Genomic DNA, 25,277 nt, shown 5'->3' on the forward strand with positions numbered 1-25,277 from the left:
TTGGACAGAAAAACCACCTCCACGCCTTCCAGGCCTCCCCATTTGCCTTCTTCCCCAAGAGGGGACTCACCGGGCCAGTGTGGAGGCGGAAGCCAGCCAGCATGGTCCCTGTGATAGGATTAAAAGAGCCACCAAGAATAGGGGGTTTCTCAATGAGGGAGCGGAGGCTGCTGTTATCATGGGAACCAGGCAGATCAATCATCCCTGGCAGGTCAGGCAGGAAGTTACTTAGCTTCTCCTTCACCTTCTTCCCACAGAATTTATTATAGGAATGTTCCAGGTTGTAGTGTGTGATCAGATTGGTGCTGCCTGTCAGCTCGGTGCTACCTAGAGGACACAGGGAGAACAAAAACATATTAGTCCCAAGAGTAGAGAACTTTTTTTAAGTCACCCAAAGGGAAAGTGAAGGACTATATTTTAGCCTAAATAAGGAATCTTTTAAGTGAGAGTTATAATGATTTAAAATTATTTTTTAAAGTAAGAAACGGCAAAACTAAATACATATAATAAGCACTAAAAATATATACCATAGAATGGTAAATTGGAGCGAGGAGAAAAATCTTTAAGCATCCAAAGAGGGCGCAGATGGAAACTACCCCAAAGGAAGAGACACTCTCCCCAACTTGCACTAACCACAATCATCACTTACATGATGCTTACTCTGTGCTAAACACTGTTCTGAGTGCTTTCCATATATACTAGTGAGAAATTACACACTCTGACATGGCAGGATATTACCTCAGAGCTCAGGTGACCAGCAAGGTAAGAGCCAAATATGACTCAACGGCTTGAGTGTCTGACTTTTTTTTTTTCTTTTTTTTCTAGCAAGAAACACTAATTACCTTTACATAAGAAACAGGATTTTTTAGCTACTGCTGACTAACTTGTTACCACCGTCTCTGTTACTCATAATGCCAAGTATAATGGTCTGCCTCAAGAAAGAAATGTTCTATTAGCATCTGGGCAACCAGAAGTCTAACCCTAGTGGTACTCTGCCTCAGTTTCCTCTTACCTCTGCAGTGGGGAAACAGCTATCTTAAGCACACTTAATTTTTTTTCAAGGTTCAAATGAAAACATTGAGAAGTATAAAGTATTCTATAGATGCAAGACACTATCAGTATAAATATCGCACGACTGACTTTTTTTCAAAGAATGGAAGCTTGTTAGTAATCTAAAAAGGATCTAGTGGCAAAGCGTAGAGCTAGCTAGCCTACAATTTCATCTAGAGTTACGATGAACACGAAGAATGCAAATGATGACGAAAGTGGCTTATGTGTAATCATTCACTTGGAAAAACCCAGGTTCTGATCTGAGTCCCTTGGGGGCTGAGACAGTGTCTTTCTTGTTCATACATGTTTCGCCGGTGCCCAACAGAGTACATACCTTCAGTGCTCAGTAACTGGTAAGTGAGCAAGGTATTTTCCCTCCATAGCCCAAGGCCTTACCCTATCCTTCCCTTTGTTCCTTCTCGTGCCAAATGTTTCAGAAGCATGGTCTACTCTGATGGCAGAACACTCAGTGCCACAGTACAGTGCCTCCTAACTAGGCAATGCCTCCGACCATTCTAGCATCCTGCTTTTCCCCCTCTGTCAGCTGTCCTCTTCCAAGGGGTCATCCTCAAGGCTCGGGTGAGAAGGCACTCCTGCTTTTCCTGAACACTTTATGAGTCCCATCCATCTTCCTGTTTTGACTATCAGTTCTATGAAGATGATTTATAAATCTCCCCAGCCTCCTTACCCTATGATCCAGCCATCGCACTACTGGGTGTTTACCCCAAAGATACAGACGTAGTGAAGAGAAGGGCCATATGCACCCCAATGTTCATAGCAGCATTGTCCACAATAGCTAAATCGTGGAAGGAGCCGAGATGCCCTTCAACAGATGACTGCATTAAGAAGCTGTGGTCCATATATACAATGGAATATTACTCAGCTATCAGAAAGAACGAATTCTCAACATTTGCTGCAACATGGACGGCACTGGAGGAGATAATGCTAAGTGAAATAAGTCAAGCAGAGAAAGACAATTATCATATGATTTCTCTCATTTATGGAGCATAAGGACTAGGATGATCAGTAGGGGAAGAAAGGGATAAAGAAAGAGGGGGGTGCCTGGGTGGCACAGCGGTTAAGCGTCTGCCTTCGGCTCAGGGCATGATCCCGGCGTTATGGGATCAAGCCCCACATCAGGCTCCTCCGCTATGAGCCTGCTTCTTCCTCTCCCACTCCCCCTGCTTGTGTTCCCTCTCTTGCTGGCTGTCTCTATCTCTGTCACATAAATAAATAAATAAAATCTTTAAAAAAAAAAAAAAAGAAAGGGGGGGTAATCAGAAGGGGGAATGAAACATGAGAGACTATGGACTATGAGAAACAAACTGAGGGCCTCAGAGGCGAGGGGGGTGGGGGAATGGGATAGACCGGTGATGGGTAGTAAGGAGGGCACGTATTGCATGGTGCACTGGGTGTTATACGCAACTAATGAAGCATCGAACTTTACATCGGAATCCGGGGATGTACTATGGTGACTAACATAATATAATAAAAAATCATTAAAATAAAAAAATCTCCCCAGCCTCCTAAAAACTCCCCTCCTAAAAACTAGCCTTATATTTCCAACTTCCTCTTAGTCAATTCCATGCAGATTCATTTTTTAAAACTCCAAACCTTCCCCCACCTCACTCATGGCTTCTCTATTTCAATACATGACACCCATATTCTCTGGATATTTTTGGAAGCAGTACTCCTCTGTTCAAAAATCTGAATGGCTTCCTATCATCCTCAGGAAAAAGCTCAAATCCCTCTGGCACTCACAGTAAAACACATCTTACTGTAACTTAGCTTTGGGGCCTGATCAACCACTACTCCCCTGTGCCACATTTCTAACCTATCCAAATGAGTCTCCACTATCTCCTGAGAAACACACTTCTCATCTCATTTCCCTTTAGGAAGTTTGCTTTAGGAAAACTGATGTAATTAGAAGACAATTCTTCCAAATATTCTTCACCAATATGAAATTGTAAAGGTCTAGCTCAAGTGACAACTCTTTCTGTCATTTTGGATAACAAGAAACAAGTTTTGAAAACCAGCGTGTAGTTCTTTTTTTTTTTTTTTTTTTTTAAAGACTACACATCTACCCCCAATGCGGGGCTGGAACTCACAACCCCAAGATCAAGAGTCGCGTGCTCTACCTACTGAGCCAGCCAGGGGCCCCCATCATGTAGTTCTTAATAGTTGTATATGAGGCAAGACCACGAAGTAATCTTAGCTTTAACAAGAAATACAGTCGCTATCCTTAGACCACATACTTTATATCCCTAAGTAAAATAAAGTCCTTAAAAGCAAGGGCTAGACTTATTAATTCTTTCCCCTTCTCACCACATTCCGCCCTTCCTGCATACCAGCATTTGCCCAAAATAGATACTCAGTATCTGTCAAATGCTTGATATAAATAGGTACAATCAGAATAAAGTTAGAAAAACTGCTGGTAGACCTCAACCACTAACTGACCAAAGGAAAGTCAACCTTTCTCTGCTTCAGTTTTATTCAACTCTAACATGCCCACCTCAAGGGGCTGTTCTTGGTATCAAATTCTATTACATACATAACTTCACCATGAGCTTCAAAGCACTGTACCAACTCGCATTATTATTTCCCTCAACTCCTGATGTGGCAGTGGGACTTGGGAGGAACTGAAAGGCAACCTGGAGATTTAACATGTCCAAAACGACTCTTGATTTACCACCTCCTCAAACTTGTTCCTTCTTGGTCTCAGCACTACCGATCACCCAACTGTTCAATCCAAGAATTTACAAGTATTTTCAGTTCCTCTCTACTTCTTTATTCAATCCTTCATTCCTATAAACTCTGCCCTTCAATAGATGACTGGATATTTATTTATCCTGCATCAGTTCACTTCTCTCCTCCACTGCTACTGCCTAGTCCAAACCATCATCTCTTTCCTGGACTACTACGAAGTAACTTCTAACTGATTTCCCCACTTTCCATTCTTAATGTAGCTGTTTGGATAATTAAAAATAAGTAAATCAGATCACGTCACTTTGCTGTGTTTAAACGGCTCCCCCTGAGGGGTGCCTGGCTGGCTCAGTCAGTAGAGGCTGAGACCCTTGATCCTGGGTGGTGCCTTTGAGCCCCACTTTCGGTACAGAGATTACTAAAAATACATACATACATACATATATAAAATGGCTCCCCCTGAACTTAAAATCTAAAAGCTTTACAAAGGCCTCTGCCTACTCCTCCCCCCTTTGTCTCCTATCACTCTTTCCCTTGAAACTTCACTGGAGTCCAACTGTCTTCTGACCCTCAGATATTCCAAGCTTTTCCCTCACACCACGGCTTCTGACCTCATTTCTTGCATCTTATCTCTCCCACTCACACAAGACTGGCTCTTCACAATGACGCTCAAATATTATCTATTCAGAGATGGCTTCTTTGATCACTCTAGCTAAAGCAGTTCTGCCTCAATTCTTCATCACATTTTCTCCTTGTAGCACTAACGGCTATCTGATGTTATCTAGCGTACTCTGTACTCTGCGCCGCCTCCTCCGACACGTGAACTCCAAAACAGGCAAAGATCTTGTCAGTCCTATTCACAGTTGTATCTTAAGCATTTAGAACAGTGCTTGGTACATAGTAGGTGCTCAACAAAACAATTTTTTGGTTCAATTCTAATCCCTCCTTCCTACAGTGAAGAAAAGCAGAGACCCTTATAAGGAGGGCAATATGCCTCAAACCAATAGCATGTTTGTGACAGATTTGGAAAACCTTAGGTCTGCAGGGATGTTAAATCAGGACTCTCGAGTTCCAAACTCAAACTCTGGATAATTTTTAGGGAACCATAAACCAGTATCAGGGACAGAGCCAAATATGCTGTGAAAGATGGTCACGGAAATGCATTCTCTCCCCCTTCCCAATCCAGGCCAAAAATTCATGTCATCCCTTTGGTCGTGAATCCTCAGAGCCCTTCCGACTTTCAGGTCTAAGGTCCCAACACGCGTTGCCTAGGCTACCTCACACCTACTCCGGCTGGCTGAGAGCCACGCCCATCACCTCCTCGCTATGATCTGATTGGCTGCCTTCGGCCAGGCCTAGTACTTACCTGGAAGTTCCCGCATAAGGTAGAAGGGACCACAACCAGCAGCCGACTTGTCGGCGCCCGGAGGGGCCGTGGCCGCGGTGGGTGGCTGAGCCGTGCCGGGGCCCCCGCCCGGAGGAGGGGGAGGCGGAGGTGGAGGCTTTCCTGGTCCGAAGCCGAGTGCGGTTGGGGGTGGTGGTGGGTCGGCCTGAGCTCCAAACAGAGCCGAGAAATTCTCCATCGTCTTCTCCGCCCCGGCGCGGTCCCAGTGTCTGGCGTCGGTCGTTTTCATTGGACAATCTTTTCACGATGTCCCGCCCTCTTCCTCTAGGAGCCGCTTATCATTGGGTGCTCCGCCTACTTTTTCTGGCAACTACTTCCGTCGCTTTATGAGAACGTTCAGGAAGTGCTATCTGAATTTACTAAATTCTTCTCTGTAGTGGCCAAGCGCCACCGTCGCATATCCAATAAAATGACTTAACTGGAGAAAGCGACATCTAGATCGACCAATAAGATGTCAAATCTCCTTACCTTTCTGCAGCGTCCAATCAGAGATCTACTTCCGGGCGCAGAGGTGGTGCATCCGAGACTAGACCCATGGAAGTCTCAATGGTGGGAGAGGCGGGGCCAGAGCTGCAGACGCCGAAGCTGGGCGGGCGCCGCAAAGGCCTGAAAGATGGCGGTCCTGGCACCTTTAATTGCGTTGGTGTATTCGGTGCCACGACTTTCACGATGGCTGGCCCGACCTTACTATCTTTTGTCAGCCCTGCTTTCTGTTGCATTCCTACTCGTGAGGAAGCTACCCCCTCTCTGCAACAGCCTCCCCACGCAACGCGAAGACGGCAACCCGTGTGACTTTGACTGGGTGAGCGGACCCCGCGACCTTCACTGCCCCTGCTCCCCGAGCTTGCATGCGGGAGCCCCAAGGTTCACCTTTTTGAGGATACCTGAGGTTCCGAGCCTGTAGCGGACTTACAGACTGTTAGAATGTAGGGCCTGGACCATCATCGAGCCTAAACCTCTTCGTGCTTACTTAAAATGGGAAAACAGCCGGTGACCTTGCACAACAGCCTGGCTCTTAGGATTCTTGAGTCCAGGGTTCTTTCCATCTCACCATTCATGCTGGTCAACAGCGGTACCCTAACTCTACACACGTTCACTATTTTACAGGGCTCCCCATTATGTAAAGCCTCTTGCGGAGCCAGTGAGGTAAACAAGGAGGGCATAGTAGTACTCCCGTTTTATTAATGGGGAAGTTGATCTCGGCGTGGTTAGGCGAGTTGCCAAACTAGTCACTAGTTAGTCAAATGGTGAGTGACTGCGACCTGAAACCACTCTTTTGGCCATACTACTTTCACTCTCCATCAGCTGTCTCTTAATTCAGTTAACATTTCCAGAGCGTGCGCTGTCTGCTAGGCACTCGGCTGCATCCTGAGGATGCAAAAATGAACACAAGTGTCAGATCTGTTGAAAAGAAATTGTAAAAACAAAACAAAACAAAAAAAAAAACTGTAAAGAAATCTCTCTTGAGAGTCTTGCTGACTTGAGTAGGAACGGAGAAAAATGAGTTGAAGCTCTGTGCTCTCATGCTGTACAGCCGCAGCTGTGTTCTGAGGGAGGAGGGTCAACCTGAGTTTTTGTCTTTTTTCCCAGCCCCTAAAGGGAGTCTTGACCTTTACCAGAACCCACTCCCTTATTTTTATTCTCCATCCCTTGTTAACGCTTTCATACTTCCTCTGTCCTTTCCCAGACAATATTCCTGATAAGCTCCAAGATCCTACTTTTATAGTGGTCCCCCTTATCTGGGGCAGGTGGGGGGGGTGGATATTAATTGCAAGACCCCCAGTGGTTGCTGAAATCCTGGATAGTACCAAACCTTCTATATATGATGTTTTGTCCTATAGATACATACCTGGGATAAATTAGTTTACAATTTAGGTAGGTACAGTAAGAGATTAACAACAATAACTAATAATAAAATAGGACAATTATAACAACGTAATGTAATGAAAATTACGTCAATGCAGTCTCTCTGTCTCCCTCCTTTAAAATATCGTACTATACTCATCCTGATGATGATGATGGTATCAGATGATAAAGTGAGGTGACATGAAGTGAGGTGAATGACATAGACATTGTAACATAGCATTAGGCTACTGTTGACCTTCTGTTGATAAGTCAGAAGGAGGATGATCTGTTACCAGACTGTGGTTGACCACAGGTAACTAAAACCACAGACAAGGGAGGACTACTGTATTCCATACTGATTTAACCAAAATGGGACTCAAAGATGTAAGTGGGTAGTAGTAAAGATTTTAATACATGTAGGGACCTTTTTTATATAACTAATTTCTCTGTATACTCTTGTTTAATAATATGCAAAATACTGGAATTTTTTGTATTTTACTATTTCTCTGATAGAATTTTTTTTTAATTAATTACGTAGAGTTCATAACCAGTGTTTGTTTTCCTGGAAAATCCATGTTTTACTGATTTACCTTAGTGACTGGGAAGTTAGGATATTAAAGTAAATAATGTTAGCAATAACAGGTAAATAAATAAAAAATAAAATAAAAGGTAAACCTTGAATTTTCAGTGACATAACAAAAGTTTATTTATTTATTTTAAAGATTTTATTTATTTGACAGAGAGAGCACAAGCAGGGGAAGCAGGAGAGGGAGAAGCAGGCTCCCTGCTGAGCAGGAAGCCGGATGTAGGGATGTGGGGCTAGATTCCAGGACCCTGGGATCATGACCTGAGCCAAAGGCAGATGCTTAACCGACTGAGTCACCCAGGCGCCCCCAAAAGTTTATTTCTAAATGAAAAGAAAGAAGCTTTTTGCATTTCCTGTATGTATTGTCTTTCAGAGTAACCAAATAATTGACAAGGGAATGTTGATTTCTTAATAGGCAAATTTGAGCTAATAAATATAGAAGGATTGATAAGATCTATTTTTTTAAAATATTTTATTTATTTATTAGAGAGAACATAAGCAGGGGAAGCCCCAAGCAGAGGGAGAAGCAGGCTCTCCACTGAGGAAGGAGCCCGATACGGGACTTGATCTGAGGACCCTGGGATCATGACCTGAGCCAAAGGCAGACGCTTAACCAACTGAACCACCCAGGTGTCCCAGGGATTGATACAGTTTAAAAATCATTTAGCAGAGGTGCCTGGTTGGCTTGGTCAGTGGAGCATGCAGCCTTTGTCAAGGTCATGAGCTCAAGCCCCACGTTGGGCATAGAGCTTACTAAAAAAAACAACCATACAACAAAAACATTTAGCAACCCCTAATGAAATAATAAACCTAGGCAATGATCATGCTAAAACCATCAGATCAAAGGTTGATGTGTCCTCTGAAGAGATACAACGGGGAGCGTGTAGCATTGTCTTCAAGCCTCTAGATTTCATTGCCACTTTACAAGAAATATGGGAGATAGAAAATCATCATCAGAAGAACACATACCATAAGTTTGCAAGCAGCCAAATCCAGAAAGCGGGAAAGTCGAGAGTACACATGACTCAATGTCTTCAACAGATAAGTGGCCTGGAGTAAAAAGGAAGAGTAGATATTCTTTAGAGGTAAAGGAAGACCAAAGAAACACACAAGCCAAGTGCACTGTGTGTATCTGGCTTGCTTGTTCCTGATTTGAACAAAAAACTGCACAAAGACGATTTGAAATTATGGGGATCATTTGAATAAGGACCAAGTATTAAATGACAGTAAGGAATTATTAACTGGGTTAAGTGTGATAATGGTATTTTGGTTTGTTAAAAACAAAAAAGTCCCAGGGCGCCTGGCTGGCTCAGTTGGAAGAGCATGTAGTTCTTTATCTTGGGGTTGTGAGTTTGAGCCCCTCATTGGGAGTAGAGATTACTAAAACAAATAAACTTTTGAAAAAACTGGGGGAGAACTTCTTTAAAAAAAAAAAAAGGCCTTGGGGCATGTGGGTGGCTCAGTCGGTGAAGCATCCAACTCTTGATTTTGGCTCAGGTCATGATCTCAGGGTCCTTAGATGGAGCCCAGCGTGGGCTGGGTGTGGAGCTTGAGTAAGATTCTCTCTCTCCCTCTCCCTCTGCCCCTCTCCCCCTTAAAAAAAAAAAAGTCCTTATCTGTAAGAGATACACACTGGAGTATTTGCAGGTGAAATGATATAGTTAGAATTTGCTTTAAGTTTCTCCAAAAAAACTGGGTAGCATAGATGAACTGTTTTGGCAAAATGTTACTGTTAAATCTGAGTAGTAGGGATTTATTAAAGTATTGTAGGGGAGAAAATTAATTTTTCCTCTACCTTTCTGAGGTCTTGCCTGAGACCCCTGTAATAAAAGACAGATTAAAAACAAAAGATAAACAAGTTTATTAACATGTATACCTCATATATGCATGGGAGAGACCCAGGGAAAATGAATTAACTCAGAGGTGGATTAGAACTCTGGCATATATCCATCCTTACAAAGAGCAATACATTTTTGGAGAAATGACTGGACAAAGGAAAGAAGTTTTAGGCGTCCAAGGACGGCAAACTGTGGGAAGGTAAACTCATGGTAGATAAAGGGTCTCGTTTGTTATGTTAGTTTCCTCTGGTGCTGTCTCCAGGCTGATAGGGTCTAAAATTGTCTCCCTTGATTAATTTTTGTCCTTCCTGGTAGAGAGGGTTAGAGGAATACTTTAAAAAATTTATGTCCTGCTTCGGGGCACCTGGGTGGCTCAGTCAGTTAATCTTGTGACTCTTGGTTTTGGCTCAGGTCATAATCTCAGGGTTGTGAGATCGAGCTCCGAGTGGGGCCCTGAGCTCAGCACAGAGTCTGCTTGTGATTCTCTCCCTCTCCCTCCCCCTCTGCCCCTCCTCACACCTGTGCCCAGGTGCACGTTTGCAAGCGCGCTCTCTCTCTCAAATAAATAAATAAAATCTAAAAAAAAAAATTATGTCTTGCTTTTAGACAAATGGAGGGCAAGGAGCTTTTCTTATATCTACTTTTTTTTTTTTAAAGATTTTTTTTTATTTTTTTCTTAAAGATTTTATTTATTTATTCGACAGAGATAGAGACAGCCAGCGAGAGAGGGAACACAAGCAGGGGGAGTGGGAGAGGAAGAAGCAGCCTCATAGCGGAGGAGCCTGATGTGGGGCTCGATCCCATAACGCCGGGATCATGCCCTGAGCCGAAGGCAGACGCTTAACCGCTGTGCCACCCAGGCGCCCCTCTTGTATCTACTTCTTAATTGCTTTTAGGCTCAAAATTATTATGCAGAATAATCCAAAGTAGCATATTTTGGGGGGCACATTCTGCTACCTTTTAGTATCCTATTTTTATGTATGTTTGAAATTTTCTATAATAAAAGGGTTAAAAACAGGGAACAAACAGGCAGAATAACCAAAGGGACTCTGCTTCATACCGTTTGTCTGGAACCCAAGCTCATTCTGCTTCCCCCTATGGCCTTAAGGTCGTGCCATCATCAGCCAGCCAGCAGATGAGTACCGGAAGCTGGAATGCGAGGACATGCGCTTGCTTACTGCCCGGCACAGACATGGCACATCGCTTCCACTCCCATTCCATGCAGGAATGCTAGTTGCACAGTGCTGCTTCGATGCAAGCGGACTGCGAGTCCAGCAGCAGTATGCCCAGGAGGAAACAAGTGGGGCTGGGAGTATACGAAGCCAGTCTTTGCCTTTGACCCACTGTCTTTTCATTCCTACATTTGGTCTCCTGCTTGACCACAGATCCTTTTTTTTTTCTTTTAAGTTCATCTTCCACGTTTGTTAAGTGCCAATTCTAACCCAATTTCATTTGTGAAAATGTGCTGCTTTCTGTTCAGGTATATTTAGTAAGGTCTGTCATATTCCCTTTCCCCCACTTTACATGTCTATTGCTAAAGCCAGTCAATACTTTTTGTTGGAGATTGATGCTAAAAACCCAGGACCTAAAGTCCCTGACTTCTAGGTGTAAATTTTAGTTGATTGGTTCTGTGTGAAATAGTGATTTGGGTTCCTGTATTGTAAACAAAGGTCTGGAAGGCCTCGGACCGTCTAGACTCTAGTGCCTCCCCTTCCCATGCTTTCTCTCACAGGGTCCTTGTTACGCATTGCAGTCTTTACTCTTTGAAGTTACCTTGTTTCTTTGTCATGGTTATTGTCTGTCTCACAGACCTTAGAGTCTAGAAAGTAAGAAAGAACTGGAAGCTCCAGGTACTGAAGGACCTTCTAAAGCTCTGAGAGGCCCCCTTCAGCTCTCAAATCCTCTTAAAAGTGCATGTTTTATCACTATGAATATTGGATGGCGAGGAATGATTTAATGTAAACAAAACTCCAGAAATGGAATAGCCAAATGTTGTATTAATGGAATATTACAGAGGAAGTTTTCCTGGGAAAGTTTTATTTATTTTGTTTAATTTTGAGTTGGTAATACTGTCTTCCGGTATTATATGGTATTAGGCTTTATGCAATTCTTTCATACGCGTTAGCTCATTTACTCCTCACAGTAACAGCTTGAGACAGATATTGTTCTCCGAGGAAACCAATGCTCAGAGGTTAAGTGATCTGCCGAAGGGCACCAGCCAGTTTGTGGCTGGGGTAGAGCCTGACTGGTGTTTGTCCCACTACATCTTCGCCGACTCCAGTTACTTCTTTGCTGGTACCATTCCCAGGTTGGATCTCTGTTGTTTTTTAGTCTATATCTGGCTCCCTTACCCACTCAAAGCATCTGTGTTTATGGCACTCTTGTCCCTTTGATTCTGTTCCAGAGAGAAGTAGAGATCCTGATGTTCCTCAGTGCCATTGTGATGATGAAGAACCGCAGGTCCAGTAAGTTCAGCCTGCTCCTCGGTCTCTCGAGCTTAGGCCTCCCGCCCTCCGGAGCTGCTTGCAGTCTGGTCATGAGAAGGGCATTATTTGGTGAATGAGTCCCTCTTTCCATGCCGGGGCCGAATTTGATCTCGGACTTTTATCCTCTTCCCCCTCTCCCATTTCAAAGCACCACAGGAAGAGTGACAAACAGGATATAGGAGTGTGCCACCCAGCCTGACCTGTGACATCTTTGTGTTTCAGTCACTGTGGAGCAACATATAGGCAACATCTTCATGTTTAGTAAAGTGGCCAATGCAATCCTTTTCTTCCGTCTGGATATTCGCATGGGCCTGCTTTACATCACACTCTGCATAGGTAAGGAGACTGGTGGTGGAAACCAAATCCCAACCCCAGACAGGTCTCTCCACACCCTTCTTCCATATCTTCTACCTAATTAATTATGTATGTGGCCCAGGTGATAAGAATCCACAGTAACTTTAAGAGGAAGGAAATGTGTCAGTGGTCTGCATATGTCCACAAAGTGTATTCTTTGGTGCCTAAAATCTTTGAGTTGGTTTGAAAGTAAACCCCTGCTGCAGGCCTTATATGCTTCCCCTGACATCTTTTTTCCGTGTTTAGTGTTCCTGATGACGTGCAAACCTCCCCTGTATATGGGCCCTGAGTACATCAAGTACTTCAATGATAAGACCATTGATGTGAGTTCTCTTCCTCTCTCCCTGTTTCTTGGGTCCCTTGTGGGTGATTTTATAGTTGTGCTTTTAACTCACTAGGAGGAGTAACTGCTTCAGAATGGAAGTCAAGGGCACTGAGGTTCATGACTGGAGCTAGGGAGATGGGGGAGGGAAAACCAGCGCGGGGAATAGATGCTCAGGTCTGAACCTTTCTGGGAGCCTCTGTGATCCAGCTCACTGTTTCTTCCCTGTGTGTGGCAGGAAGAGCTAGAGCGGGACAAGAGGGTCACTTGGATTGTGGAGTTCTTTGCCAATTGGTCTAATGACTGCCAGTCGTTTGCTCCTATCTATGCCGACCTCTCCCTCAAGTGAGTACTGCACAGGGAGGGATGATGGAAGCAGACGTGCTGTACTTTCCCTCGCATTGTTTTTGGCCTTGATTTTTGTACATTGCAACCAAAGGCGTTTTCCCCTCTCTCCAAATATCTGTATTTCCACTTCCCTTGATCCATTCTCTTCTTTCAGTGTGTTAAATAATATATTTTTCTTAGGTACAACTGTACAGGGCTGAATTTTGGGAAGGTGGACGTTGGACGCTACACTGATGTTAGTACGCGGTATGTAAGGGCCTGGACAGAGGGTCTGAGCAGTAAATCACTTGGAGTGATGTAGACAGATGCATTTACAGAATACTTTCTGGGCCCTGTAGGTACAAAGTGAGCACGTCGCCCCTCACCAAGCAGCTCCCTACCCTGATCCTATTCCAAGGTGGCAAGGAGGTCATGCGGCGGCCACAGATTGACAAGAAAGGACGAGCTGTCTCTTGGACCTTCTCTGAGGTATCTGAAAGAGGGAGCAAGTGGTTTGGAGAAGGGTGTAGAACAGTGGTGGGCTTTGGAGCCCAACCTGGGTTTGATTCCTGGCTCTGCCACTTGGCCCACTAGTTTTGAGAGCGTGGGCTAGTTACCATATTTCATTCGTGAATTCACTCAGCAAATTTGTTGTGCTTCTACCATGTGCCAGAACTCCTAGTACAGGGGAACAGTTATTAAGATTCAGTCTCAAAGGCCCTCATCAGTATAGTCTGTAGGCCTGAGGCTCCTCAGCAGTAAATTGGAGAGAGTAACACTTGGGTCACAGGGTGGTTTTGTAGAGGACATTAATTAATGTAGCTGTAATTCTTGGCACCGTGATTGTCACAGAGTTGACTCTTCCAGGTACCCAAAAAAGGAGAGTTAGTTTAGAGTAGGTTTCTGTCCTTTCCTTCCTTCCTTTCCTAGACTATGTCTAAATGCTTCTTACTTCCCAGTAAGAACTCTCCAACCAGAACCCTGATGTGTGTATGTACCTCTTTTGTGCAGGAGAATGTGATCCGAGAATTCAACTTGAATGAACTATATCAACGGGCCAAGAAGCTATCAAAGGCTGGAGATAATATCCCTGAGGAGCAGCCTGTGGCCTCAACTCCCACGGAAGTGCCAGATGGGGAAAGCAAGAAGGACAAATAGAATGCCTGCCTTGTCAGTGCTTCCTCACCTTTGAGGCCCTGCCCCTCCTGTAACCATAAGCCTTGTGTGAGGCCTGGGCCTTTTATTTATGTTTTCTCCTTTGGCTATCCCTGAGTGGGGCAGGGTGCTGCTTCTGATTTTAAAGAGGCTTCCGGGGAACTGACAGGCACCCTCCAGGACAGCCTCCACTGCTGTGGCCAAACTTTCACTGGAAAAAGGGAGAAATCTACGATGGCTGAGATAATGCTTTCCCTCCAACTTGAGTCAGTGTATCAGTTACTGTTCACCACTCACATGTCTCCACCATGCTGTGTTTTCATCCCTCTTAGTGGACCTGTACAGTCTGCTTACATTAGATTCGGCCTAACAGAAGATGCCTGTATATGGAGTCTGCGCTAGGGTTTCTCCCTCAAGGACCCTTGCTTCTTTAGGCACTTCTGGCTTGGTCTGTGGCCTTCATTAAAAAGTGTAAGGCTAATTTTGTCACTGGTCCCAAAGAGACACCGTTAACCACTGAGTGTACTCATTGAAGATAATATTGAATAATCCCCCTATTTTTTGGAGTTTGGGAGGAAGGGGATAGGTTTGAGACATTCCTTTGTGTGATGGGGCCTCCGGGAGAAAGCCCTTGGGCAGGAATGGGGTTTCACTTACTCTCCCACCTACTCCCAACACCCAGTTGATGGTTTTCCATAATAAAGCAACGGGGATTGCCTTTTGTTTGCGCCCTTGTGTGTGGCTCGCCTACTGGAAAAGCCTGGCCAGTGCAGAGGAAATGCCTACCTCCTCAACTTCAGAGTACCTTCTGCTGAGTTTCTCCAACTGCCCAGCATTGGTTCCCAGGATCAGGGAGAGTCGGGGAAGGCTAGTTACCGCAATCCCGGAGTTCTGACCTCTCCGAGTTAGGCTGTGGGTTTGGTTTGGGATTGGTCCGCCGTTTCCAGGGAGCAGGTGTGGCGGCGGGGATGGGGTTTGTGTGTCGTGGTCCACGCTATTGACCCCGACGGAGGCTTACAGAAACGCCTGTTAGGAAGCCAGGCTTGTTTCAGAGCTGCCTAGTCCGCGCCCCTCGGCAAGTGCGGGTGGTCGGGTCTGGAGCTCCCCGTACCTCCCCCCCGCCGCGAGCAGAATGGTTGTGTCCAGGGAGCGCCGCCCCCCCCCCGCCGCCGGGGGCTGAATGGTTGTGCCCAGGGACCCCCGCCTCCGGACCACGTGTGCGCGCCGCCACGCCTGGCGCAGCTCAGGAAGACGCTTTGTGCCGTCGGCCGGCTCTGGGGCCTGTGGTTTGAGCTCCGAGCTCCAGGTCGGCTCGGCTCACGGCCGGGCTCCAGGCGCCATGGCTTCTCGCGGGAGGAAGCGGAAGGCCGAGGTGGCGGTAGTCGCGGTGGCGGCGAAACAGGAGAAGCCGGCGGGCGGCCGGAAGGCAGTGGAGGAGGCGACCGTCGTGATCGAGCATTGGTGAGGGGCCTGGAGAGGCCCGGGGAGGCGGGCCAGGGCGTCACAGGCCAAGGCCCCAGCCTCTGACCTTCCCCATCTCTCCCTAGCACGAGCTGACGCGTCTACGGGCGCAACGCCGCGGCCCTGAGCCAGGCGCTGCGCCAGGAGACGCCGGAGCTTCCGGTGGAGGTGAATCCTGCCAAGCCCCGGAGGGGCAGCTTCGAGGTGACGCTGCTGCGCCCCGATGGCAGCAGTGAGTGCGGGCCCGGGAGCAGGCGGGAGGCGCTGGTCTCAGCCCGCGGGCACCTCGGCATGTGGGGGACATGCTGGTGCATTCCAGAGTGACTTCGCTTCCTCGGTCTTTCCCCAGGTGTGGAGCTCTGGACTGGGATTAAGAAGGGGCCCCCACGCAAACTCAAGTTCCCTGAGCCTCAGGAGGTGGTGAAGGAGCTGAAGAAGCACCTTTCGTAGGGTGTTTTGGGCAGAAGTCCTCGCGCTGAGGTTTGAAGCGGGGGTAGGGGTGGATGGGGGTATTTGCGAAGCAGCCCTCACAGCCCTCTCATTTCATACAGGATCTACAACTTGTAACTCTTTTCTTGCTCAAGATTTCCCCTTTCTGCTGGTAGGAAAAATAGAAGTCGGCAGTAAAATGTTTCCTCTTACTGTGCCCTTTGCTGATTGCATGTTTCACTGTTTTTGAGCTAAGCTATTAGGCCGCTGATCATAATGTGAATGACTACAGAAATGCAATTTGTGCCCTTTGAANGGGGAGGGGTATGGACCCTATTTGTATGTTAAAAAATTTATTTTGCCCACCTGTTGGTAGTTGTTTTGTTCCTTAATGCTGGTGGTGTAAATCCCACCGGTTTCCTCCTTTGTGAGTTAAAATCACGGGCACTTTTTTATTTTTTTTTTCCCCTTGTACGGGCAAAATCTGTGTAACCTCCCTGAGGTGTGCTTATTACCCCTACCCTAATTTCTTGTGTTTTTGTTCCTAGTATGTTTTCTGTTACTCCCATGTGAAAACTACAGTAGTGTCACTTGTGGCCCCAAGCATTTGACTGGTCTTTATCCCTAGTGCTTGCTGAGTGAAATGTGGGGGAGGATGCAATCCTTGAACTCTCCTGGGTTTGTGGATTCTAGGGTGGGGGGCACAGCTTCTTCAGGCTTTAGGATTGCCTGGACCCCTTCTCTAACCTTTTTTTTCCCCCTGTCATGTTTACAGTCTCCTGTCCCTGGTGATGTTGGAACATTTATGATGGAACATGGCCAAACTTCAGTCATGTACCTGAAGCCATGGTTTCTTCCCCTCCAGAAAGGATGGTTCAGTTGTGAGGCAACGCTCTAGTAAGACATTGAAAAGTTCTTGGATTTGGTTTAATAAAAGTTGAAATAAAGTGTTTGAATAATAAAGTAAAACTTAATCTTACGGTAAGAAATGGACAAAGCCAGCCTTTCGTGGGATTGGCTCCCCTTGTATTTTTTCATATTCTGAGGTCACAAATTAACCTGGAGCTCCTAGGTTCTCTGGTAGATCATGTGAAATACTTGCAAAAACTGTAGGGGGAGAAAAAGTAAATTTATTTTTTTAAAAAAGCATCTGTCTTTTTCAACTCACTTCTTGGAAGTGATGATGGAAGTTATGTCTTTTTGGCCCCTGCAGAGGTTTGGCTAGACCCCATATTGGATTGAATAAGCCACACACATTAGGTATGGGAAAATGTCATCACTCGTACCCACTGGTTCCACCCCAGCACTGTTTCACACCTTCTGGAACATTTTCTGTTTCTCAGAGGGTATTCCTTCTCATTTACTATTGAATTAGCAGTGACTGGAAGCTTCTCAACTTAGAAGACCTGGTGTTGGCTGTTATTTATGACTCAGTAGAGTCGGGGACCACACAGTTTATAGTTTCACTTGTTTATCACTAACTGGAACATAGATTACAAAGAAATAAGATGGTTCAAGTTCATAATTTTGTACCCATGGTACTACTTTTGCCTGGTTCCCAAAGCCTGGGGAGAGGAAGGGACCTAAAGAGAACTAGGAGTACACCTGCCTCTTGTGCTAGGAGGACCGGGCACGTGCTAGCCCCTGCCAGTACCCCTTTTGCTAGCCAACATTTCCCACCCTCCCACTGCCCCTAACCTGCACTTCCTGTTCTACGTTAGTATGTCCACCTCTGTGTCTGACTCTGAGGAAGGGTCGGGCCACACAGAGGGAATACCAGCGGGCACCAGCCTCCCCTCAGATGTCCAGTCCACCACATCAATCTCTTCCTCTTCGGAGCTGGCAGAAAGTGGGTCCAACAACTCAGAGTTGCCAAGTACCTCCTTGCCTGCCTCTGGAGCAGGATATAATACCTCATCCATACTTAGGGACACTTCTGGCCTAGTGTCCATCCAGTTTGAACAGGGAGGGGAGAGGTCCTCATAGGACCTTTGGGGAAGGTCAAGAGAGTCAATATGAAGCTTACCTCTCTGACTATCCAGTGGTTGGGAACTGGTAATTTCTAGATCTGGAGTCCAAGAGCCTCCTACTGAAAGTACCTCCCCTTCACTCACCTCAGAGGATATAACAAGGGGACTAAGGGACTCGATTGGCTCTTTGTTCTCACCAACAGGTTCCTTTTCCAGTCCCATAAGCTCACTGGGCCAGAGGTCCATGTCTGGCAAACACCATTCCTCCCCTTCGATCCAGTTCTTTCTTGTTTCTGTCAGGTGATAGCTAGGGGTCCTGCAGCCCTCGGCTCCGGGACTTTCCAGAGACCCTGTGGGGGGCTCAACGTCTGAGCCACACAGCATGAAGTCCAGGATCTCCTCCAGCTCACTTGTGGCGGCAGCGCTTGTGATGCGGTACTCTTCAGCTTCGCAGGGCTGCCCCAGCAGGGCTGGGTCAAATGCGTAGGGCTCGCTGCAGTCAATATCCAACCCGGGTTCCTTCCCTACCAGTTCTAGACTGGACCCGAACTCAGACTTGACCACCGGGTGGTCTGGGGAGCAGCTAGCAGACAGCAGAATGTCTTGTAGCCTAGAGCACACCGGGGAGTCCTGACACAGGTCTACCTGAGCAGATGACGGTTCCTGCTCGTCAAGGGAGGATGGCTCAGTAACAGCAGGCTCTTCTGAGTATTGAGGTTCTGGGATCTGAGGGCTATGTGGAGAGTTTTTGAGGGGAGGCTCTTGTACCACCTCCCAGCATGTCCCATTGACAATCTTCCGAAGTTTCACTCTTCCCACCTGCCCCTCTTCTGCAGAGTCTGAGTTTGGTGCCCTGACTTCAGGGCTCCGCTTCTTGCTCCCACTTGTCTTCCCAAGGCCAGATGGGCTTGGGACGATCTGTAGAGGAATAGCTCTCCCTGGTTTCTCCTTGTCCTCTGGTACTTTATTTATACTCTTCTGCCGCCAAAGACGCCGGCCAGGGGCTGTGGGTACTGAGCTGGGTCCACTTACCATGCTGGAAGGCTGGGATGTACAGATATCAGGAGATGGCTTCGAGCGACTCAGTCGGATCTTTCTGGGCAGTAGCCGCTCATCCACAGAGGGATACAGACTGGGTGGGGAAAGTGCTGGAGGAGCAAGGGCAGGGTCACTCTTATTCTCTCTTGGCCCCTGACTGTGACTTGATGGTGAAGAGCTTTTTTCTTGTGGAGTTGGGCAAGCTCTGGCCTTCTTCTTGAGCAGATTGCCAGACAAGTTCTCTGCATTCTGTCGGTTGCTTTTCTCCAGGGGCCCCTCCTCCTTCCCCGAGGACTTCAATCTCACTGGCCCAAGAGGACAAGGAGTCTGGGTTGCAGGCAGTGGAGTCCGAGGGCGGCGGCTGGATGCCAGCACCCTGGCAGAGATTGGTGCAGCACTTGGAGGCTGTAAGCACTCCCGGTTCAGTCTTCGGCCCTGCGGGGCCTTCACCAACTTCCCACCCTCTAGCTGAAGGGATTCTAGCTCAGATACACGGAGCTGACGGGCAGCAGAAAGCACATCCTGGGCTTCTTCTCGAGATACTTCCATCTCTGAGGTATACAAAAAGTCCACCAGCTTCCTGAGTGTCCTGATTTTCAAGCCCCCCAGCTCCAGCACCACCTTCCGACCCTGGGCTGGCCTCTCCCGCTCCAGGCGCTCTGTGAAGAAGGGGCTGCAGGCTGAGAGGATGCAGCAATGAGCTGGGACTGCCTCACCTGGAAGGAAATCCAGACACTGTCATCTCATGCAAACTGGCATGTACATGGGCTAAGCAGAGTCTTTACTACCCAGATGTGCTGTCCCTTCTCTCAATTTTCCTCTGTGGAAGTTCAAATAGGAGAAATTTGTTCCTTCTGTCTGCCTGGAACCTTCTGTCATTACCTAACTAACTCCATTTTATCCTTCAAAATTTAGTTTAGGAGCCCCTTGGGTGGCTCAGTCCGTTGACCATCTGCCTTCCGCTCAGGTCATGATCTCAGAATTCTGGGATTGACCCCCACATCAGGCTCCCTGCTCAGCGAGGAGTCTGCTTCCTCTCCCTTTGACCCTCTGCCCACTGCTCGTGCTCTCTGTCTTAAACAAATAAATAAAATCAAACAAATAAAAGCTTAAAAACAAAACCCCTAAAATCTAGTTTGGACATTACTTCTTTCAGAAAGTCTTTCCCCACCCTACCTCAAGCCATAGGTGCTCAGGGGCACAAATGCTCTAGCTATCAGAGCATTTAGCTATGCGTATTTTAAGTGTCCACCATCCTTCACTGAAGTGAAGCTGTAGGAGGACATTGGCTGTATCTGTCTTGCTCACTGAGGTATGTATACTCATTGCTTGACAGAAAGGAGGGGATCAAATTTGTTTTTAGACTCACATAAGGGTTTAAAAAATTTTTATAGAAACTGTTTGTAATAGAATGTGAGCCTCGGATGTAGACAATTCAGGGTTCAATTCCTTCCTGACTCTCTTAGGCACTGCCTACCAGGCAGTAGTCTGTCCTCAGCAGACCTTCTTTATAGGCACTTCCCTGGCAATCTCAGTCTCATGGCTTCAATTTCCAAAGGCTTGCTGCTGACTCCCAGGTCCTACCTCTGCCGAGATACCTTCTTCCATGACACACTAAACATGCCATAGCCTGCATCAACCTTTCTAGAAAGTGAACTCCATTTCCTAACCCCCAAACCTCCGGTTTCTTACTTCAAAATAATTATCCACTTTACCCAGCTGCTCAAGTCGGGAAACTACAAGTCATCTTTGATTGTTCTCCTTTACCCACTGCATCTAATCTAACATTAATTTTTATTTATTTATTTTTGGGTAACCTCTACACCCAACGTGGGGATTGAACTCAAAACCTTGAGATCAACAGTTGCATGCTGCACTGACTGTGCCAGCCAGGTGCCCCGCAAACGTTAATCTATAAAAAAATAAATAAAAAGCTACTATTTCTTGAGTCCTTATTGCATACCATGTAATGTACGAAGTATGGGTTTTACCAGTATTCATGCATTTACTCTTCACTACAATCCTGTGAAGTACCTGTTTTTACAGATGAGTAAACTGTGGCATACCTAAGTAATATAACCATCACAATCGCACAGTTAGCAAGTCACAGGGAGAGGATTTGAACCCAGGGAGTTTGGTTACAGAGCCTATGCCCTTAACTGCCCCAAGTTTTGTAAATTCTTTTTGTTTAAAAACCATGCATTTTTCTCTATTCTCAATGCCTTAGTTTTAGGCCACCATCCCTCTCCTGGATTCCAAAATGGCCTCTTATCTGGGCTCAACAACAATTCTTCTTCTCATGCAGCCCAAGTGCTATTTCTGAAGTAGGTATCTGATCATGATCTCCTTCTTAATACCTTTAAATACATTTCCCGGGGCGCCTGGGTGGCTCAGTCAGTTGAGTGTCTGACTCTTGGTTTCGCTTTGGGTCCTGATCTCAGGGTCATGGGATTGAGCCCTGCGTCAGGCTCCACACTCAGCAGGGAGTCTGCTTGAGATTCTCTCTCTCCTTCTCCCTCTGTCCCTCCCTGCTTGCACACACTCCTTCTTAAAAAAAATAAATACATCTTTAAAAAAATACATTTCCCAATGTTCTGAGGACAAGACCTACTTCCTTTGCATAACACTTCAGACCTTACACATTGCTGCTAATTTCTCTAGCCCTATCTCTCTCATCAATACACTTGTTAGAGTCTGCCCTCTAGCCATAGTGAACCACTCACAAATCCTTGGTCATATCTAAATCTCTGTAAATGCTGTTCTCTCTGCCTGGAAAAATCTTTCCCCACCTCCTCCTACTCCCGTTTGTCCTCCAGATTTCCGCTAAGAGGTTATTTTCTCCTAGAAAATCACCCTAACCTCTGTGCCCCAACCTCCTCACGTCCGGGAAGGTGCCCCTCTCCTTGTGCTCCTGTATCAGCCTTTACTTACTCCAATGTTATTTATTGTGTTGCACAGTTACTTGGATCCACTGGTTATCTCAGAGTCTCTCTCCCCTTTACATGATTTCCATACAAGGAGGGATTTTATTTTCTTATATATTGTATGCCCATGCTAGTACACTGTTCTAACATACAACAGGCAATTGATTTTTTTTTTTTTACCTTGAATTAAGGGATGAATCCCAACTCTGTACTTACTAAGAGAACCAATAGGCAAGTCAGTTAACTCCCTAAGCCTCAGTTCACTCATCTCTAGAACTGGAACCATATAACATTATCTCACAAGGCTGTTGTAAAAATCAAATGAGACACTATACTGTATGTACTCTGCAAACTGTAGAGTGCTACACGATGTTGGTTGTCATAATTCTTTTTTATAAATGAAGAAACTGAGCTCCAGAGAGATGAAGAGGGAATTGCCCATTTGTCACTTAGTTTCTAAGTAACAAAGCTAAGACTTAGACTCCTCGTCTTGGGCTTTTTATAGGATACCAGGCTCAGGGTGCCTGGGTGGCTCAGCTGGTTAGGGGTCCAACTCTTGATCTCAGCTGAGGTCTTGATCTCAGGGTCATGAGTTCAAGCCCCGCACTGGGTTCCATGCTGGGGATGGAGCCTACTTAAAAAACCAACAAAAATACATGATACCAGGCTCTACTTCATACTGATTGAACATTCCAAGTGTAAAGGAAAGGGGTGGAAATAGACTGTACGTTTTTAGGTCTAACAACAAACAACAAAAACCATCAATCTGAAGATGAGAAAAATTAAGCAACAGCTTGGCAAGAAAATGGGAAAATGTATAATAGTATTGTCTAACACTTATATTGTGCTTAGTACCTTAAAGCATTGTTCTAAGTGCCATGTGTATATTAACGCCATCTTCACAATCATCCTGCTACATTATATTATTATTTTAAAGATTTTATTTATTAATTTGACAGAGAGAGACACAGCGAGAGAGGGAACACCAGCAGGGGGAGTGAGAGGGAGAAGCAGGCTTCCCGCTGAGCAGGGAGCCCGATGCGGGGCTCTATCCCAGACCTGAGCCAAAGGCAGACGCTTAAGGACTGAGCCACCCAGGCGCCCCCATCCTGTTACATTATTATCATCCACCCTTTACAGAATTTCTATACTTACTAAACTTTACATTACTTTCATTTTTAAAAAAGATTTTAATTTATTCACTTGAGAGAGAGAGAACCAACTGGCGGGAAGGGGCAGAGAGAGAGGGAGAAACAGACTCTCTGCTGAGCAGGGAGCCCCACACAGGGCTCATTCCCAGGACTCGGAGATCATGACCTGAGTCGAAGGCAGTTGCTTAACCATGTGAGCTACCCAGGTGCCCCTACTTTCATTTTTTTTTTTTAAAGATTTTATTTGAGAGAGAGAGTAGTGAGCAAGAGAGAAGGAGCAGGGGGAGGAGCAGAGGGAGAGGGAGAAGCAGATTCACCAGTGAGGAGGAAGCCCGACATAGGGCTTGATCCCAGGACTCTGAGATCATGACCTGAGCTGATGGCAGATGTCTAGCCAACTAAGCCACCCAGGCACCCCCCCCCATTACATTTTTTTTTTAAATATTTTATTTATTTACTTGACAGAGATAGAGACAGCCAGAGAGAGAGGGAACACAAGCAGGGAGAGTGGGAGAGGAAGAAGCAGGCTCACAGCAGAGGAGCGATGTGGGGCTCGATCCCATAACGCCGGGATCACGCCCTGAGCCGAAGGCAGACGCTTAACCGCTTTGCCACCCAGGCGCCCCCCAATTACATTTTTTTAAGAAAAAAAGAGCACAGTCTCATTTTCACTCTTGGAAACAGTAACTGTCCTAGAAACAAACAGCTCTTTACCAAATAACTTATAGTTCTCAGGGGCAATAATACATCTTCTCGGTTTTGTGTTCTACTCCCTGACCCTGGACTCATTTTATCTTAGTCTATAATAGTATTCTATAGTGACTTTTCAATTGAGTCCCCACTAGTGTCTTACCTTCTGCCTGCAGAAGGACATCACAGAATACACCAGTCTGTTGCTGGTGATGAAGCTGCAGAAAAGCTAACCGGAGAAACCGGGGATTCCTGTATAGGATTTTGGAACTGGCAGGAGAGCACATGTTGGTCTCTTAAACCTTCTAGGTTTTCACAGATCAGATTCCTGTGGATGAGAAAGTATATTTCAGAACAACGGCTGTACCTAATTTTTTTTTAAAGATTTTATTTATTTATTTGACAGAGATAGAGGCAGCCAGCAAGAGAGGGAACACAAGCAGGGGGAGTGGGAGAGGAAGAAGCAGGCTCATAGCAGAGGAGCCTGATGTGGGGCTCGATCCCATAACGCCGGGATCATGCCCTGAGCCGAAGGCAGATGCTTAACTGCTGTGCCACCCAGGTACCCCTGTACCTAATTTTTTTGTCTTTGAAATGGTAGGAAAATCTTGAAAGTTGGAGATAATAGCCATGACCTGAGTTACCATAAGCCCAGAAATTGTGCCAAAGGTCTCTCAAGAAAGAATATCATAGTGGTTACATATGGGAGCTTAGAAGCAACTGTAGATTTGAATCTCAGCTCTGTTATTTATTAGCTTAGCTGTATAATCTCAGGCAAGTGACCTAACTTTTCTGAGTCTCACTTTTCTCATCTATGAAATGGTAATGATAACAGTACTTACCTGGTAGGGCTGTTTTAAAGATTAAATGAGTCAATGCAGGTAAAATTGCTTAGCACTGTGAGTGCCTGGCACATATAACTATCACTTCTAAAATGGTAGCTATTGTTGTTCTCCTTAAACCTCGTTCATTCACATTACCACTGAGACTCAAAGCCTGCAGTGCTGACAACTCATATTCTTCCTGAGCAACACATTTCTGAGTTCCGTAGGTATAATCCTCAATTTAACACTTCATTTTTTAAAAAAAGATTTTATTTATTCAGTTGAGAGAGAGAGAGAAAGAGACAGCACAAGCAGGGGGAGAGGCAGAGGGAGAGAGAGAAGCAGACTCCCGGCTCGGCTGGGAGCCCAACGTGGGGCTCGATTCCAGGACTTAGAGATCACGACCTGAGCCAAAGGCAGATGCTTAACCAACTGAGCCACCAGGCGCCCCAACTTAACACTTTTAAAGAAACAACATTGAATAGGAAATTCCCTAGGAAGTTGTCCACACCTTCTTTTCTTTGAGCTCACTCTATCACACTAACCAGCAGAGGGTGCACAGTAAAGAAAAGCAGGTGCTGGACTTGGTGGGAAAGTCTCTCACAGAAATGACACCGCCACCCTTGCTTCAGATGTTCTTGACCAAAGCGAGCCTAATGAGGCCTGGAAACTGGCAAAGAATCTGGCCTTTAAGTTTGTCAGTCTGGTTAATTGCTTGG

General features: G+C 46.0%; 4 protein-coding genes across 5 annotated transcripts in view; 2 read left to right on the forward strand and 2 right to left on the reverse strand.

Moving 5' to 3' along the window:
- MED19 (mediator complex subunit 19) overlaps positions 1 to 5,390 on the reverse strand; it is an 8,629-nt gene extending 3,239 nt beyond the window's left edge. Inside the window, exons 1-2 of the mRNA XM_002922713.4 lie at positions 5,120 to 5,390; positions 71 to 327 (exon numbers count right to left, since the gene is read on the reverse strand). Coding sequence (XP_002922759.2) covers positions 71 to 327; positions 5,120 to 5,387 — 525 coding nt within the window. The 5' untranslated portion in view covers positions 5,388 to 5,390. The remainder of the gene's footprint in view (positions 1 to 70; positions 328 to 5,119) is intronic.
- A 289-nt stretch (positions 5,391 to 5,679) lies between these two features.
- TMX2 (thioredoxin related transmembrane protein 2) lies at positions 5,680 to 14,792 on the forward strand. Of its 2 annotated transcripts, XM_002922714.4 has the most exons (8): positions 5,772 to 5,960; positions 11,832 to 11,892; positions 12,136 to 12,249; positions 12,514 to 12,590; positions 12,828 to 12,934; positions 13,118 to 13,183; positions 13,276 to 13,405; positions 13,928 to 14,792. In XM_002922714.4, the coding sequence occupies exons 1-8, from the start codon at positions 5,772 to 5,774 to the stop codon at positions 14,072 to 14,074; spliced, it is 891 nt and encodes a 296-aa protein (XP_002922760.1). In that variant the 3' UTR covers positions 14,075 to 14,792. The 2 variants fall into 2 exon arrangements, with proteins under 2 accessions (XP_019658781.1, XP_002922760.1); XM_019803222.2 differs by lacking the exon at positions 13,928 to 14,792 and having other exon boundaries at positions 5,680 to 5,960; positions 13,118 to 13,172; positions 13,276 to 13,368.
- A 479-nt stretch (positions 14,793 to 15,271) lies between these two features.
- SELENOH (selenoprotein H) lies at positions 15,272 to 16,954 on the forward strand. The gene is made up of 4 exons (XM_011229245.3): positions 15,272 to 15,532; positions 15,619 to 15,764; positions 15,882 to 16,012; positions 16,737 to 16,954. Exons 1-3 carry the CDS (start codon positions 15,411 to 15,413, stop codon positions 15,980 to 15,982), a joined length of 369 nt encoding a protein of 122 aa, XP_011227547.3. The 5' UTR covers positions 15,272 to 15,410; the 3' UTR covers positions 15,983 to 16,012; positions 16,737 to 16,954.
- A 719-nt stretch (positions 16,955 to 17,673) lies between these two features.
- The window catches only part of BTBD18 (BTB domain containing 18), a 44,361-nt gene continuing 36,757 nt past the window's right edge, over positions 17,674 to 25,277 (reverse strand). Inside the window, exons 6-7 of the mRNA XM_002922716.4 lie at positions 23,898 to 24,062; positions 17,674 to 19,685 (exon numbers count right to left, since the gene is read on the reverse strand). Coding sequence (XP_002922762.1) covers positions 17,674 to 19,685; positions 23,898 to 24,021 — 2,136 coding nt within the window. The 5' untranslated portion in view covers positions 24,022 to 24,062. The remainder of the gene's footprint in view (positions 19,686 to 23,897; positions 24,063 to 25,277) is intronic.

This window comes from Ailuropoda melanoleuca, chromosome 16 (genome assembly GCF_002007445.2).
Source record: "Ailuropoda melanoleuca isolate Jingjing chromosome 16, ASM200744v2, whole genome shotgun sequence".
NCBI lineage: Eukaryota > Metazoa > Chordata > Mammalia > Carnivora > Ursidae > Ailuropoda > Ailuropoda melanoleuca.

What these genes read in the sequence shown, in the direction of transcription:
- TMX2 (XM_002922714.4), top strand. Translation starts at nt 5,772, where the DNA reads ATGGCGGTCCTGGCACCTTTAATTGCGTTGGTGTATTCGGTGCCACGA. An exon ending in ACCCGTGTGACTTTGACTGG is followed by an intron (nt 5,961 to 11,831) that starts GTGAGCGGACCC and finishes ATTCTGTTCCAG; the next exon opens with AGAGAAGTAGAGATCCTGAT. An exon ending in TCTCTTGGACCTTCTCTGAG is followed by an intron (nt 13,406 to 13,927) that starts GTATCTGAAAGA and finishes TCTTTTGTGCAG; the next exon opens with GAGAATGTGATCCGAGAATT.